The sequence below is a fragment of the Mustelus asterias genome, chromosome 7, assembly GCF_964213995.1.
Source record: "Mustelus asterias chromosome 7, sMusAst1.hap1.1, whole genome shotgun sequence".
In the NCBI taxonomy this organism is placed as follows: Eukaryota; Metazoa; Chordata; class Chondrichthyes; order Carcharhiniformes; family Triakidae; genus Mustelus; species Mustelus asterias.
The window spans coordinates 49,665,105-49,682,315 of record NC_135807.1 but is presented as its reverse complement, the minus strand read 5'-3'; the positions used below and the strand labels follow the sequence as shown (position 1 = coordinate 49,682,315).

Below are 17,211 nucleotides of genomic sequence, written 5' to 3'. Positions count from 1 at the left end.
TTTCGGAGCTCTAAGCCCCTTCTTCAGGTGAGTGGGAATTCTGTTCACAAACAGAGCATATAAAGACACAAACTCAGTTTACATGAATAATGGTTGGAATGCGAATACTTACAGCTAATCAAGTCTTTAAGAAACAAAACAGCATGAGTGGAGAGAGCATCAAGACAGGCTAAAAAGATGTGTATTGTCTCCAGACAAGACAGCCAGTGAAACTCTGTGGGGGTTACAAATAGTGTGCCATGAACCCAATATCCCGGTTGAGGCCGTCCTCATGTGTGCGGAACTTGGCTATCAGTTTCTGCTCAGCGACTCTGCGCCGTCGTGTGTCGCGAAGGCCGCCTTGGAGAACGCTTACCCGAATATCAGAGGCCGAATGCCCGCGACCGCTGAAGTGCTCCCCAACAGGAAGAGAACAGTCTTGCCTGGTGATTGTCGAGCGGTGTTCATTCATCCGTTGTCGCAGCGTCTGCATAGTTTCCCCAATGTACCATGCCTCGGGACATTGGGCGACACGGTAGCACAGTGGTTAGCACTGCTGCTTCACAGCTCCAGGGTCCTGGGTTCGATTCCCGGCTTGGGTCACTGTCTGTGTGGAGTTTGCACATTCTCCTCGTGTCTGCGTGGGTTTCCTCCGGGTGCTCCGGTTTCCTCCCACAGTCCAAAGATGTGCGGGTTAGGTTGATTGGCCATGCTAAAATTGCCCCTTAGTGTGCTGGGATGCGTAGATTAGAGGGATTAGCGGGTAAAATATGTAGGGATATAGGGGTAGGGCCTGGGTGGGATTGTGGTCGGTGCAGACCCGATGGGCCGAATGGCCTCTTTCTGTACTGTAGGGTTTCTATGATTTCTTCTATGATCCTTTCTTGCAGCGTATCAGGTAGACAACGTTGGCCGAGTTGCAAGAGTATGTACCGTGTACCTGGTGGATGGTGTTCTCACGTGAGATGATGGCATCTGTGTCGATGATCCGGCACGTCTTGCAGAGATTGCTGTGGCAGGGTTGTGTGGTGTCATGCTCACTGTTCTCCTGAAGGCTGGGTAGTTTGCTGCGGACAATGGTCTGTTTGAGGTTGTGCGGTGAGAACACCATCCACCAGGTACACGGTACATACTCTTGCAACTCGGCCAACGTTGTCTACCTGATACGCTGCAAGAAAGGATGTCCCGAGGCATGGTACATTGGGGAAACTATGCAGACGCTGCGACAACGGATGAATGAACACCGTTCGACAATCACCAGGCAAGACTGTTCTCTTCCTGTTGGGGAGCACTTCAGTGGTCACGGGCATTCGGCCTCTGATATTCGGGTAAGCGTTCTCCAAGGCAGCCTTCGCGACACACGACGGCGCAGAGTCGCTGAGCAGAAACTGATAGCCAAGTTCCGCACACACGAGGACGGCCTCAACCGGGATATTGGGTTCATGGCACACTATTTGTAACCCCCACAGAGTTTCACTGGCTGTCTTGTCTGGAGACAATACACATCTTTTTAGCCTGTCTTGATGCTCTCTCCACTCATGCTGTTTTGTTTCTTAAAGACTTGATTAGTTGTAAGTATTCGCATTCCAACCATTATTCATGTAAATTGAGTTTGTGTCTTTATATGCTCTGTTTGTTAACAGAATTCCCACTCACCTGAAGAAGGGGCTTGCAGCTCCGAAAGCTTGTGTGGCTTTTGCTACCAAATAAACCTGTTGGACTTTAACCTGGTGTTGTTAAACTTCTTACTGCACAGTGCAACAGTGTAAATCACGCTAAATATCAGTGGGCAGGGCCTATTCCCGCTAGAAAGGCCAGCAGCATAGCGCTGAGCGGGCCACTGCGCATGCGCCAATCTGTCAGCGCCGAGGCCGGCGTATGGGCAGTGGCCCGCACTGCCGGCTTCCCTGTCGCTGGCCTGCGCAATCGCTCGCACCAGAACAGTGCCCGGATCTGGATTCAACCCCCTCCCAGCTCACCTCAATTTGCACAACCCACCTCCCACCACCGGCAGTCCTGACCCCGCCCCCCCCCACACCCACCCCGATGGCATGCCCCGATCGTTGGCCTTCCTCCCTTCCTCACAGATCCCAACTGCAGAGTGGCAGCGGGATACCCACCCCCACCAATCGCCCTCCCAGAGACACCATCCCCATCAGGCTATGCCCCTCCATCAGGTTCCGCCCCCTTGGCACTGTGGGGGGGAACTAACTAGACTTCAGTCCCGGCCCGCTAATGTCATTTAAATCATATTTAAATGAAGGGCATATGTAATGCAGCTGCATGCCGATTTCTGGCGCAAAGCTGTCGGCGCCGAGACGCGCTTGGGGCCAGACGCCCAGTGCATATCACGCTAATCCAATGCTGCTTAAATTTCTCAGCCCGCTGTGCTAAAAAATCAGCGCAGCGGGATGGGAGAATCGCCCCTATTCAATAGGCTTTTATGAATTCGATTTTTTTTTAGGTAGTGAATCCTGCAATAGATATTTAGGACTATATTTCATCTCCGAATGGCTCCTGAGTTCTGCCCGTGGTCGATACTGAGTGACTTGTTAGAGAGTGCAAGGGCAAAGGCTGGTGGGTGCCTATCCACCTCAGGAATGAAAATCCAGACCCCCACACATTTTGGTTCAAGTAAGGGAATGAAACCAAGGAGGGTAAATGAAGGTTAATTAATTATGGTCAAATTGAATGGCTGAACAGACTTGAATGTATTTTGCATTATAAATGCGGCCTGCTAGAATGATTTGGTGCATTATATTGCTTTGTGAAATGAAGAACAAATGTTTTTAGCGATAAAATGTGTTGGACAGATTTAGGTCTGTCATTCGTCAGGCACAGAAAGAAGTCTCACAATACCAGGTTAAAGTTCAACAGGTTTATTTGGTAGCACCAGCCACTAGCTTTCGGAGCGCTGCCCCTTCATCAGGTGAGTGGGAGTTCTGCTCACAAACAGGGCATATAAAGACACAAACTCAATTTACAAAATAATGGTTGGAATGTAAGTCTTTACAGGTAATCAAGTCTTAAAGGTACAGACAATGTGAGTGGAGAGAGGGTTAAGCACAGGTTAAAGAGATGTGTATTGTCTCCAGCCAGGACAGTTAGTGAGATTTTGCAAGCCCAGGCAAGTAATGGGGGTTACAGATAGTGTGACATGAACCCAAGATCCCGGTTGAGGCCGTCCTCGAGTATGCGGAACTTGGCTATCAGTCTCTGCTCAGCAACTCTGCGCTGTCGTGTGCCGTGAAGGCCGACTTGGAGAACGCTTACCCAAAGATCAGAGGCAAATGCCCGTGACCGCTGAAGTGTTCCCCAACAGGAAGAGAACACTCTTGCCTGGTGATTGTCAAGCGGTGTTCATTCATCCGTTGTCGTAGCGTCTGCATGGTCTCCCCAATGTACCATGCTTCGGGACATCCTTTCCTGCAGCGTATCAGGTAGACAACATTGGCCGAGTTGCAAGTATATGTACCGTGTACATGGTGGATGGTGTTCTCATGTCAGATGATGGCATCTGTATCGATGATCCGGCACGTCTTGCAGCGGTTGCTGTGGCAGGGTTGTGTGGAGTCATGGTCACTGTTCTCCTGAAGGCTGGGTAGTTTGCTGCGGGGAACGGTCTGTTTGAGGTTGTGCGGTTGTTTGAAGGCAAGAAGTGGGGGTGTGGGGATGGCCTTGGCGAGATGTTCGTCTTCATCGATGAAATGTTGAAGGCTCCGGAGGAGATGTCGTAGCTTCTCCGCTCCGGGGAAGTACTGGATGACGAAGGGTACTCTGTCCGCCGTGTCCCGTGTTTGTCTTCTGAGGAGGTCAGTGCGGTTTTTTGCTGAGGCACGTTGGAACTGTCGATCGATGAGTCAAGCGCCATATCCTGTTCTTATGAGGGCAGCTTTCAGTGCCTGGAGGTGTCTGTTGCGATCCTCCTCACTAAGACAGTTGCAGCAATGCCATCGTCGTGGGGGATGCTGGTGTAGAGTGCCGAGACATCCATTGTGACGAGGAGTGCTCCTGGTTCAACTGCTCCATGTGTGCTGAGTTTCTGTAGAAAGTCCGTAGTGTCGCGACAAAAGCTGGGGGTTCTTTGTACAATGGGTTTCAACTGCAACTGTCTCAGTACTCAACGCCGACAACTGCCAATCTCCAGATGCAATTTTTCAATTCATCCGCTTCATCCTGGACCACAATGTCCTCACCTCCAACAACGAGTTCTTCATCCAGACACACGGAACAGCCATGGGGACCAAATTTGCACCTCAATATGCCAACATCTTCATGCACAGGTTTGAACAAGACCTCTTCACCGCACAGGACCTTCAACCGATGCTATACACTCGATACATCGATGACATTTTCTTCCTTTGGACTCATGGTGAACAATCACTGACACAACTATATGATGACATCAACAGGTTCCATCCCACCATCAGACTCACCATGGACTACTCTGTGGAATCGGTTGCATTCTTGGACACACGCATCTCCATCAAGGGCGGTCACCTCAACACTTCACTGTACTGCAAGCCCACGGATAACCTCACGATGCTCCACTTCTCCAGCTTCCACCCTAATCACGTTGGAGAAGCCATCTCCTACGGACAAGCCCTCCGTATACACAGGATCTGCTCAGATGAGGAGGATCGCAACAGACACCTCCAGATACTGAAAGCTGCCCCCATAAGAACAGGATATGGCGCTCGACTCATCAATCAACAGTTCCGACGCACCACAGCGAAAAACCGCACTGACTCCTCAGAAGACAAACACGGGACACGGCGGACAGAGTACCCTTCGTTGTCCAGTACTTTCCCACAGCGGAGAAGCTATAACATCTTCTCCGGAGCCTTCAACATGTCATTGATGAAGACGAACATTTCGCCAAGGCCATCCCCTCACCCCCACTACTTGCCTTCAAACAACCGCACAACCTCAAACAGACCATTCTCCGCAGCAAACTACCCTGCCTTCAGGAGAACAGTGACCACGACACCTTACAACCCTGCCACAGCAACATACTGGATCATCGACACGGATGCCATCATCTCACGTGAGAACACCATCCACCAAGTACACGGTACATACACTTGCAACTTGGCCAACGTTGTCTACCTGATACGCTGCAGGAAAGGATGTCCCGAGGCATGATACATTGGGGAGACCATGCAGATGCTACGACAATGGATGAATGAACACTGCTCGGCAATCACCAGGCAAGAGTGTTCTCTTCCTGTTGGGGAACGGGCATTCGGCCTCTGATCTTCGAGTAAGCATTCTCCAAGGCAGTCTTCGCGGCACACGACAGCGCAGAGTCACTGAGCAGAGACTGATAGCCAAGTTCCGCACACATGAGGATGGCCTCAACCGGGATCTTGGGTTCATGTCACACTATCTGTAACCCCCACGACCTTGCCTGGGCTTGCAAAATTTCACTAACTATCCTGGCTGGAGACAATACACATCTCTTTAACCTGTGCTTAACCCTCTCTCCACTCACATTGTACCTTTAAGACTTGATTACCTGTAAAGACTTACATTCCAACCATTATTTTGTAAATTGAGTTTGTGTCTTTATATGCCCTGTTTGTGAACAGAACTCCCACTCACCTGATGAAGGGGCTAGTGGCTTGTGCTACCAAATAAACCTGTTGGACTTCAACCTGGTGTTGTGAGACTTCTTTCTGTGCTTACCCCAGTCCAACGCCGGCATCTCCACATCATTCTTTAGGCAGTCAGTTCCTAGCTGTTGCTTTGTGAAATTGCAGAGAGATGGCAGGTTGAGGTGGTAGACAGCCACATGATTCTCATAGAGGCTCATGGAGTAGTCCTGCTGTGTAAAGTAGCATCAGGGTTCTTTGTGCGTCATTGGGCCCCATTTTTGCATAGATTAATAAGGTTCTTGACTGTTTCAGGTGGACACCTCAGCCGCAAGTGGAAGTCTCTTAGAAATATAGTTGACCGCCTCCACTTTAAATCTGCTACCACCCCGGGGGAGTTAAAGTCTCCCTTATACAGTCAATGTGGCCATGCACATGCATCGGCTCCCTTGATTATTTTAGTGGGTGTTTTGGGGATGAAATTAAATATTTCAGCAATTGATTTTTTCAAATTTTAAAATTACAAACGAAAAAACAACCGGTCCGTTTCCACTTTTTCCCTCTTTCTCTGTTCTCCTTCCCATGACATGGCTTTCTTTGTTAAAGGTTCACAGGATGATAAGTTAAAGGTCAGTAGGAGGCATATGAGCAGCTCTGAGGGAGAGGAGTTAGTGTGTGGAGGATGTTCCAAAGATCTGAAAACAATAAAAATAGGTGTGGCAGAGTGGAGGGATGATGTGATCTGGAAGTGTGGTGGAATGAGTCATTTCGTCAGGGAGTAGGGCCATTGAGTGATACGTTGGAAGTGGAGAATAGGTGGGCTTGGAAGCTGGGTCGTGATGGTGTTAGGATAATGATCTTGAGGTGTAAAAGCACTGGGTTATTAGTGCCATTGTGCAAAAATTTGGGTTGGGAGTATGCAGAAGTACTAGAAATATTGTAACAGGGATTGTGGAATCATGGAAGATGAATAGTGAGGTTTGACAGCAGCTTTCACTAACAGCAACACCCTTCAGACATTTTTTTGTACTGTCTTTGAGGCACTGAGCTTTGAAATCTATAACGAAAAGTACTGTCATTTCTGACCATGCAAATCAGTTCAATTTTTCACCAACTAAAAATAATTCTTACCCTATTGTGGTTATTTGAGGTTGTAGAGAAGGACTGCTTTTAAAATTAATTCTAGATTATCTTTTTCCACAAAGCACCGAATTTTATATCTTGCAAATAAATGTTAAAGCAAAAAAATAGTGATTAACATGCATTTAAAAAGCTGTCAGTTTACAAAAAAGCCATAATTTGGCTTTTATGCTTTATTTTGTGTGATGCAAGTTGGATACAATGTAGATTTTCTAATTATATGAAGGGCTGTCCAGTCTCATTGCTTGTAAGAAAAGTGTATGTTGCTTTATAACAATACGAGTCAAGCTGTAACAGGAAATATTCAAGAAGTAAGCAGGACACATATGAGGAAGTGGATATATAGAAAGAAGTGCTTGCAACACAATCCCTGTTAAAAATGATTCCTGTGCTGCTGAAGGTGAGTCAGGGATTTACTGAATATCAGTGAAAATGATTTTGTCAGGTATTCTCATTCCTAATTAACTCATTCTTTGTAGCTTGCTCATAATATATGTGAGCAAACAAAAATTAACATATCTCACTTTACAACAAGTCTTCAATGTATAATGTAAGGGTAATATCAAAGGAGTGTGAAAAAGGGGCAATCCCATTTATATTAGCTACCTAAACAATGACCTGGTCCTTTGGTAGTCCAAGTAGAGCAATCTTCTTTCACCAGATGATTTGGCTTTGCATTTTTAATTGCTGTAAATCAGAATGTCTAAAATATGAAACAGTTTGCATACGCATAGATTTTTTATTTCAAGTGAAGTATCAAGTCTGTCATTATTTTCACTGAGAACAGGAAAAAATATGTATTAAAATTATAAATGTTGTGGCAAATGGCCTTCAAAATATCTTCCAAGTTTATTGTCATACGTTGTTCCCCAAACTAGATATATTTTAACATTCACACATAATACAGCATCACCTATCCCCACACGCACACAATATGTTTTTAGGGACAAGGCATTTGTTCTATTCAAGGATTTGCATTATATCGCGCAGCACACAAAACACATTGCAGGATAATCTGCAAAAGAATGACAGGACAACATCTCATACAAAACATAATTCTGTTACTCATCAGCTGTGTGGTATGCTTTCCTGTTGAGACAAAGGTGTATGTGGTTAACAAAAAAATAGCAGAAATAAAACAGCTGAAGTTAATTCATTTGCAGTATCTCCAAGAGCTGGCATGAACAAACAGTAATTCTCAAGTGTTCTCGTTAGCTGCTGCTCCTGTGGTTTAGTGATTTTTCTTCTAATCCACTTGGGTTTGGATCAGAGGGACCCTGACAGTTCATCAGACATTCTTTTTCCCGTTTTTTTAGTTCTAATTCCAAGCATTAATAATGAGCATATCTGGCTTTCTTGTTTACTTCATTGATACAAGCAGTGTCATATTTGGTGCCAAAGCAAATGCTGTTTGAAGGCGATATCAGCTTTTTGAAGGAAGAGGAATTTATAATTCTTGCGTTCTTCAATCATTGAAAATCCAGTACGATTTGGTTTAACAAGAACTTATCAAAATTTGTGAATTTTTGGTAACATGCTTTCACTTCGACTGAGTTTGGACGGCTTTCAAAATATTTTCATTTAATACTTAAGAATTGATTCCAGTGTTTTGTCACCAAAGCCATAGAAGCCATGAACCATGTGGCATGGTGGCACAGCGGTTAGCACTGCTGCCTCACAGCGCCAGGGGATCTGGGTTTGATTCCGGCCTTGGGTGACTGTGTGGAGTTTGCACGTTCTCTCTGTATTTGCATGGGTTTCCCCCAAAGATTTGATTTGTTTTTTTTATTGTCACGTGTATTGGGATACAGTGAAAAGTATTGTTTCTTGCGCTATACAGTCAAAACGTACCATTCATAGAGTACACAGGGGAGAAGGAAAGGATTAGGGTGCAGAATATAGTGTTGCAGTTACAGATAAGGTGCAGAGAAAGATCAGCTTAATATATGATAGGACCATTCAAAAGTGGATGACAGCAGGGAAGAAGCTGTTCTTGAGTCTGTTGGAATGTGCTTTCAATTCAGATTTCTGTTCTTTATAACTTTCAGGTTAAAAGAGCTACTTATGAAAGAGAAAGAAGCTCGAAGCCAATTACAAGCTTATGTTGTAGAGTTAAAAAAGAAAATAGGGATCCTTACAGAGGAGTTAAGAAAGTTAAAGACTACTGAGGAAGACCAACGCAAGATGATGCAATCTCTTGAAGGAACAATGTTGAAAACAGAGTCGCAAAGACTGCAGCACCAAGCTGTGGAGGTAATTGAATAAATAGCTCTGATTTGTAAATGCAGTTTATTAATGTTGCACTAGAGTGCCCATATTAGTCATCTGATGCCTAAATGGCTAATCCTTCAAAAAACTACCCTTCATTTTGAAATTTGATGGATCTTCTATGTGATTAGTAATGATGAGTTCTAAGATATGCTGCTTTCTTTTTGAGCACTCTTGACAAAAAAGAGAGTCAACAAGTTCGGCCCTGCAGTTGAGTTATCGAAAGGACCAGCCACCCAGATTGCTGATAAGTTCAGTTTTTGGAACCTTTTCTATAGCAATGTCTGAAAGATTCATTTTGGAGGTGTTTGTCGTGTTCCTGGATTTTGCCAAAGTCCTCACAGGATGGCAGAAGAGTAGATGATTTGTGCACATGAAGACTGCAACAGGTATGGTGGCCGCAGGCCAGTACTGTTGAATCTGCAGCATGACAGGGAGATGGAGCTGAAGCAGTGAAGAGGGCAAACTCGGTGAGATGCCCTCCCAAGTTGGAGCCAGAGTCCTCCATGCCCCTTGACAGTGAAAGGCAGTGAATGTACCCAGCATCTCAGTGTGCCATGCCAATTCAGCATTCTCCTGAATGCGATACCATTAAGGTCCTCATTTGAGTCCTGTTCAGCAGTACTTTACTGCCAATTCTCTCTTCAGTAAGTTGATAATGGAACCATCCTTTCAGTCTGGCTTGGTTGCAGTCTACTCGTGCCCATCAACTCAACATGTGCTGGTATTCTATGCCAGTCTTCAAGGTAGGTTCAGTGCCTGTGTCTGAGCTAGTGGTTACGAGTGTCAGATCTAGTGACAGGGCCTTGACATTAATCCCATGTTGTTGTTCGCTTTGTTTCTCCTGCAGGCAATCATTCTTAGGTTTCTGAAAGCAGAGCTGCCACGTCCTCAGGTCCAGGCTTCCGAAGTTGCCCTTGCTGGCCGTCTGCTCCCACTAGGCGGAGACATTGGCAGAGTGGTAAAGTCACTGGACTAGTAATCCAGAGACCCTGGCTGCCCCTCTGTGTCACAGGTTCAATCCCACCATGACAGCTGGTGGAATTTAAATTCAATGAGTCAAATATGGAATTGAAAGATAGACCCAGAAAGGGTGCCCTTGAATTCATCATTGATTGTTGTAAAAACCCATCTGGTTCACCAATGTTCTTCAGAGAAAGAGATTTTACATCATTATCTGGTTTGGCTTGCATATGACTCCAAACTCAAAGCAATGTGGTTGACTCTGAAGTGCCCTCTGAAATGACTGAGCAAGTCACTCAATTTAAGGGCAGTTAGGGAAACAAACAAATGCTGGCCTTTCCAATGTCACCCATATCCCAGGAAAGAATAATTTAAAAAACAAACTCCCTTTTGAGGGGAGTCCTCGATGGTTCCCTGGCCTCCTCTTGCACCATGGTGTCCCCTGTCATGCTCACCTACACCGTTAATGTTTCCAAATCCACATTCATCACTTTGGATCTCTCTGGTATACAGTTTGCAACCATTTTCATTTCGCAAATCTTTTGTCTGGCTTCCCTTTAAAAGACAGTCTGCCTTTAAAAGAGGGCAGGCTGAATGTTCCATATGGCAAACAACACTGCTGGGAACTCTTGCTGGCAGTGTTCAGGAGCAGAAAAAAACATGAGGTGGAACAGCTAGTGCCACAACCATTCAGGTGAGGTGGGTACATACATTTTAGATCTTAACCACCTCTATCTTAAAAACTGAACAGGCAACAATTTGCAGCCCCAATTGCAACCCCTGTTGTCAATAAACAAAATTTTCTTTAAAAAATATAAAGTTTTCTCCTGTAGACCAAACTTGTAATATGATACTCTGGCAGGTAGTTTAAAAAAGAGTAATTGTTTGGTAGTACAGAACTTCTGTATTGCTGAAAAACAAACATGTCGAAGCTTTTCATCTTGCACTTGCCAGGACAGTTCTCAAGAATACTAATATAAGGGGAAATCAGCAATTTACATTACGCTAGCAACCAATTTAAGATTGTCAGTTGCACTCTGTGACACATTTGCATGTATTGGAAGCTGCATATATTAATATACGGGGCCCTGTCCTTTGCAAATAGAAAGAACATGTACACACATTTCATCTGTTTCAGCTAACAAAATAAGTGATAACCATTCACAAACGCATTCCTCAGGACAATGCCTTGACCAATCAATGTCAAGCTTTCTGGTTTAAATCTTTAATAATGTTGCCAAGTTAACTGTCAGTCACAATCAACTAGAGCATCCTCTGTGGCATTGCGTCTATCAATTAGAGTCCAGTTAGCACTCTCTGATCAGTATAAATTATTATTTTTCACTTTTATATTGGTATTCTTATGAAATGTCCTGATACATGCAAGACCAAAACTTCAACATGTCTGTATATGTTTTGTAACTTTTGAGTGAAGCTTTTTCTAGCTGTATACTCTGGATTGCTAATTGAAGTTTTGATCAATATCGGAGGAAATTATGACCCTTTGAAGCATGTGACATCAAAGCTTAATTTATCCAGAACTAACTCAATTTGCATTGTGATTTCGGGAATGCTGATTATTTTGATGCTTTCTTATTTTTCAGTATAATATATGCATGGAGTATAATTATGAATCTTTCACAGCCTTTGGTAAAAGGCATGTTTATTCTTAAATTAAAAAGAGTGCAATGTTTAATAACATTTCTTTTATTCCACTAATGCTATGGATTAAGAAATTATTCTTGATTTCAAAAATACCTAATTCCACATGACGATCACTTTCATAAATTTACAGTACATCATACTGCTGATATGCAGTTAAAGAAATATAATTAGCATTTTAAAAATGTAAACAATTTCTATGTTTAAAGAATTAACAGCGCTAAAAATCCATTGTTTATAGTCCTGTAAAAGAGGACACTCGGTTTGAAGGACTTTAAAGCATGGTACGGATTTTGCTGTATCAATGAATGAACACTGCGAACCTGCCCTTGATGGATCCTTGATCTTTATCTGATACTGTCCTGGAATTCTGGAAGTCTCACCATACGACATACGAGGCCCCTTTTTTTCTCAAAAGGTTCACGATGTTTTGTTAAGTTTCTGTTTTATACCAGTATGGAAGAGGTAATGAAAATACTAGCAAACCTATGGGGATATTCTACTAATTATGACTTTGATTTATTGCGACACTTTAATGAATTTAGTGATTTCTGTGCACAGATGAAACGGATTCAAGAAGCAGAGCTAAAAGTTTCATCAGCCCAAAGAGAAGGAGAGTTATTGCAGATTTCCCTCCATCGGCAGAAAGAAAAGGTTCAGCAGCTTCAGGAGCTCCTCGCTTCTCGAGAGCAAGCACACAGGTATGGGGAGTAATGAGTGCCGAGTTGGTATTAATTTGCATAATTGAATAGACCTTCTGTTCTTCTTTTGGTAATTGTTTATTCTAATATGCAAAGATTAGTGATTTTGTGGAGCGCCACCAAAGTTTAAACCCAAGTTTAAAAACTTGCACATTAATAAATATTTTTTTTAAATCTTATATTTAATTCATTGGCTTATGTTGTAAGAATACAAAAAGCTGGAAATACTCAGCAGGTCAGGCACTATCTGAGGAGAGAGACAGAGTTGATGTTCAGGTCGATGAAAATAGTTCTGATATAAGATTAACGTTAACCCTGTCAAACCATGTGACTCCAGATACATCATTGTGGTTGACTCTTAAATGCCTCTGAAATGGCCTAGCAAGCTACTCAGTTGCATCAAACTGCTAAAATGTCTAAAAGGCATCAACCTAGGCACCAGAAACAACAACTGCAAACTCAGCCTTGTCGACCCTGCAAAGCCCTGTTTACTAATATCTGGACGCTTATGCCAAAATTGGGAGAGCTGTCTCCCAACAGCCTGACATAGTCATACTCACAGAATCATACATTGCAGATAATATCCCAGACACCACCATCCCTGGGTATGTCCTGTTCTAATGGTAGGACATACTCAGCAGAGGTGGCAACACAGTGGTATAGTCAGGAGGGAGTTGCCCTGGGAGTCCTCAACATCGACTCTGGATCCCATGATGTCTCGTCTCTCTGCCAAACATTGGCAAGGAAACCTCCAGCTGATTACCAAGGACTGTCAGCTAATGAATCAGTACTGCTCCATATTGAACACTGAGGAAGCACTGAGGGTGGCAAGGGCACAGAATGTACTCTGAATGGGAGACTTCAGGGAACCAACAAAAGGGAAACACTTACTTGACCTCATCCTCATCAACCTGCTTGTCGCAGATGCATCTGTCTATGACAACATTGGTAGGAGTGACCACTGCACCATTGGCTTCTGTGTGACTACATTAAGCATGGATCCTTACCAGATGGAGACTGCCAGCTGACCTCTCCATCCGCACAAGCTTGGTCTGGTTCCTCCGCTGGAACTGCCCACTCCTTGAACTCTGTAAGGTTCCTCAGTTTGGGTAGGACCCCTCCCGTCTTCTCTCTTTCCTATTGTGCCGTAAGCTTTCCCTATACAAAGGGAAAAGGTGGGATTGAGATCAATTGGGTTTCATGTACCTTCCTCATACTTTCACTTTTTTAAATAGTTCACTAGATTGTGTGCAATGTGATTGATGTACTGCAGGTTGTCCACAAGGGTTCTGGAGCAGCACCCTTCAGAGTGCTGAACCCACACAGATAGAAGGAAAAGGATCACAGAAGCATATAATTAGAGGTGCTTGCTGGTGTCCTCAATGCCCGATCCCCTACTCTCACCCCTCCACAGACAGCATCTTGAGTTCTCTGGAAGAGTTAGGGATGCACAGTAGCCTCTCCACCAGCAGACTAGATGATGTGCAGTGGGGCTAGGAGGCATCGCCTTATTACATTGTGTAGCTCTTTTATGCATGGGCCGCACAAATGGTGCTCTTACCACTGAGGTCCATATTCCCAGTGAGGTGAATGTGAGTAGTTGAGGGTTCACTTGCCCCGATGGCATATATGAGGTCCTTCATCCATTTCCTGCACTGTAGGTCAGTCCTTCAGTGGAGGCCCTGGACAACTTCCTCCAATGCAGCGTTGATCACATGGCTCAGCCTCCCCCCTTCCATCCTTGGGTTACAGGACATCCCTCCTGGCCTCGACTGGATTGAGCAGTCTTCAAGGGAACCATTGCTGAATCTGTGGGTCGGAGCTCCTTGAGATCACCAACCTATCTTCTCCTTCCACGGTGGGCTCATGACAAAGAAGTTGATGTCTGGTCACCTTTTAAATATGACGCCCGCTATGATGGCAGGGTGCAGGACATCCAGCTTGCCCCACTGTACAATACATTGGGAAATGCCCCACTGCATAATGAGGCCAGCACTACACAATTTGGCACACGTTCCCACCAGGATATGCAGCAGGATACTCTCCCGGTCCCACCCTCACCAGGGGACTTGGGTCCGGAATAGAAAATCCCATCCTTTATTTCTTTTTGATTTGCTGCCAAAGGGAACGATGGTGGCGGTTGTAGGGAATTTACTATATGTTTCCCTTAAGAATGATCTGTCCATTTGATATAAGTATCTTTAAACTCCAGATTACCTAAATCCTAGCAATTGTGTTTAGTTTCTGAACAAATCACAAAATGTAACAACAGTTTGACTTTAATCAATCGTAGCACCTGATGTTTTAATTTTGTAGTCTCCAAGTGTATTTATGCTAACTTTGAAAAGAAATATAGGATTATCAATGTGACTTTTTAATATTAAGAGTTGTAACTTATTTAGTTGGCCTCTTGGCAATTAAAAACTGCAACGTACAACCAAGTGGCTAAGCAATAGTAAATGTGTCTGTTCAGCCTTTCCAGCAGAGTTTCATTACAATACTGTCAATGACTTTGCTGAGAGAATTACTTAATCTGTCATCTAGTTGACCAGACTTTATTATGTTCTGTTTTTTTAAATTCAGCTTGCTTCTAACAGAATAATATTGGTGCAGTTTTATGTTGCATCACGAATGATATTTGGGAATTTCATACAGCTTCTCTAATCAATTGCTGCAGTTTCCCATTTGGGAAGGCATGACTTAAATGGGACACTGAATATTTATGGACAAACGGTTGATTAGATTTAGTTGTTTGCTTTAGTTACTGCATGAGAATGAGGTAAGTAACAGTTGCTTTTTAACTAATTTAATTACTTTTAGTCATCATTTATCACTCTGTACTCTTAATAAAAAGTTGCTATTATTTATGACTTTTACATTAAAATGAAAATGATTTATGACTTTTACATTAAAATGGAAATTATTTAAGGAATAGTCATTGAAATATTTTTATTTTTTAAGAGTGTATCAAAACAAAAAGGAATATTTTTGTACACTCGATAATTTCGCATTTGCATTTTGATTCACATTTGTCAATGTTTCCAGTTAATCCACAAAGGAAAAAAAACATTTTATAACCTTCCACTATGTCAGCTTCAGGGATACTATGGTAGATTGACTTTGCAGTTACTTCTGACCTCTTCCTCGAAAATGGGGAGAAAATGCCAGAAAAGACAGGGTTTTCATTGTGGGCGCATGGGTATGGGCTGCCAGCCGACACAGAAAAGAGTTTGGAGGCAGATTGGGTTCTCAGCCAAGAATGCACAAAGAGGCTTGGCTCAGACCCCAGAAATCCATTTGAGTGATGAAACTACTAAGCTCCAGATAAAACATTGCTTGATTGAGAAATCTACTCTCTGACCCTTTCTGTCAATTGCACAAGTTTATTTTCACAAGATGAAGAGATTTCAAGTGCTTGCAATTTTAGCAATTGATACTTTACAGGATCTGCCTAATTGACACTTTTATTGGCTATAGTAAGAAAGTGCAGATTTATCAGTGATAGCTTACTAAATATTTTTACATGTTCTATTGTCACCATAGGATTCATTGGTTTTATACAATGTGGAACAGCAGGAGCTCTGGACAGTCCACTTTCCCCAGAGTGTCTCAATAGGCCAAAAACTGAACAATCAAAACCATTAGAAGGCAGGTTTAGGGAGACTATTTCAGTTAAAACAAAACTTGCACTTTGAATTTGTCCATTCAGTCTGAATCATTATTATTGCAGTAACTTTAGGCCTTGGCTCTACAGAGTCAGTAAGAAGTTTAACAACACCACGTTAAAGTCCAACAGGTTTATTTGGTTGCAAAATGGGCATGGAATGAGGGCCAGAGGGGATAGTGGGGGGGGGGGGGGTGTACCTAAGCATGGGGGTCATGAAAAGCCATGAGAGTAGGGAGCACACCCTGGTATGGGGGACATGAAGGGGCCATAGTGGGGTGGGCTTGAAGGGCCAAAGGGGTTAGTGGTAGAGTGGCATACCTTGCATCAGGAGCATGAGTACCATGCTTTTCAAAATGTTTCCTCGGGGAGCCTATGCTTCATATCATCTAAGGTGCCATGAACCACGGCTCTGTAAAGTTGGCCTGACTCATGAAAATTCTGAAGGACTGGGAAGTGCGATTCCCCACATTGGAGTGCACGTGCAACATAAACCATCCTGCACCCTTAAAAGGCATTCCAGAAAATCGGAAACCCTGGGAATGGGGTCAGGGACCCTGGCATCTGATCCCAGTCACCATTTACATGCCCCACAGAGTCTCCCCAGCTCCATGAAAATCCAGCTCTCACTCTCAAATTTGTTTGACCATGTTCATGCAAAACCCCTTTCGATGCTTTCCTATGTTAAGGAAACTGCATAAATGAAAATTGTCGTTGATGCTTCGGGCATTTCCTGAATTCTGCAGAAAATGTGTGAGAAGGCTAGTTTGAAGGCTAGCGCCAAAAATAAACAAGCTGATCGATTTAAGTCAGCAGATATCATCAATTATTTTGTGACTGTTAAGTTTCAGTGAATTGACCTGCAATATAATCCCTCACCTTCAGAAATGTCATCTTATCTTTGTCCTCCATCTGTTAGCGCAATTTTGAAATTTTCTCCTCCCTAAAATTTGAATTCTCAAGAAATTCTCAAATACTTTGCTACAATGTTTTCAGAATCTTCCCCTCTTGTTTCCTGAGATCTCTAATTAAACACTGACCTTTCTTGTAAGAATCTGGTAACTCTGAGTGACAGGTGATCCAAACAATTCAATTCCCTGGGAGCACCTAAAGGGAAACTTGCCTCCATTATTCGGAACAGCAGGAGCTCTGGACAGTCCACTTTCCCCAGAGTGCCTCAATAGGCCAAAAACTGAACAATCAAAACCATTAGAAGGCAGGTTTAGGGAGACTATTTCAG

The 17,211-nt window shown here is 43.6% G+C and overlaps 1 protein-coding gene across 1 annotated transcript in view; it reads left to right on the top strand.

The window, feature by feature from the left end:
• lrrcc1 (leucine rich repeat and coiled-coil centrosomal protein 1) overlaps positions 1-17,211 on the top strand; it is a 160,825-nt gene that overhangs the window by 93,128 nt on the left and 50,486 nt on the right. Inside the window, exons 11-12 of the mRNA XM_078217047.1 lie at positions 8,762-8,966; positions 12,168-12,307. Of these exons, the coding sequence (XP_078073173.1) occupies positions 8,762-8,966; positions 12,168-12,307 (345 nt within the window). The remainder of the gene's footprint in view (positions 1-8,761; positions 8,967-12,167; positions 12,308-17,211) is intronic.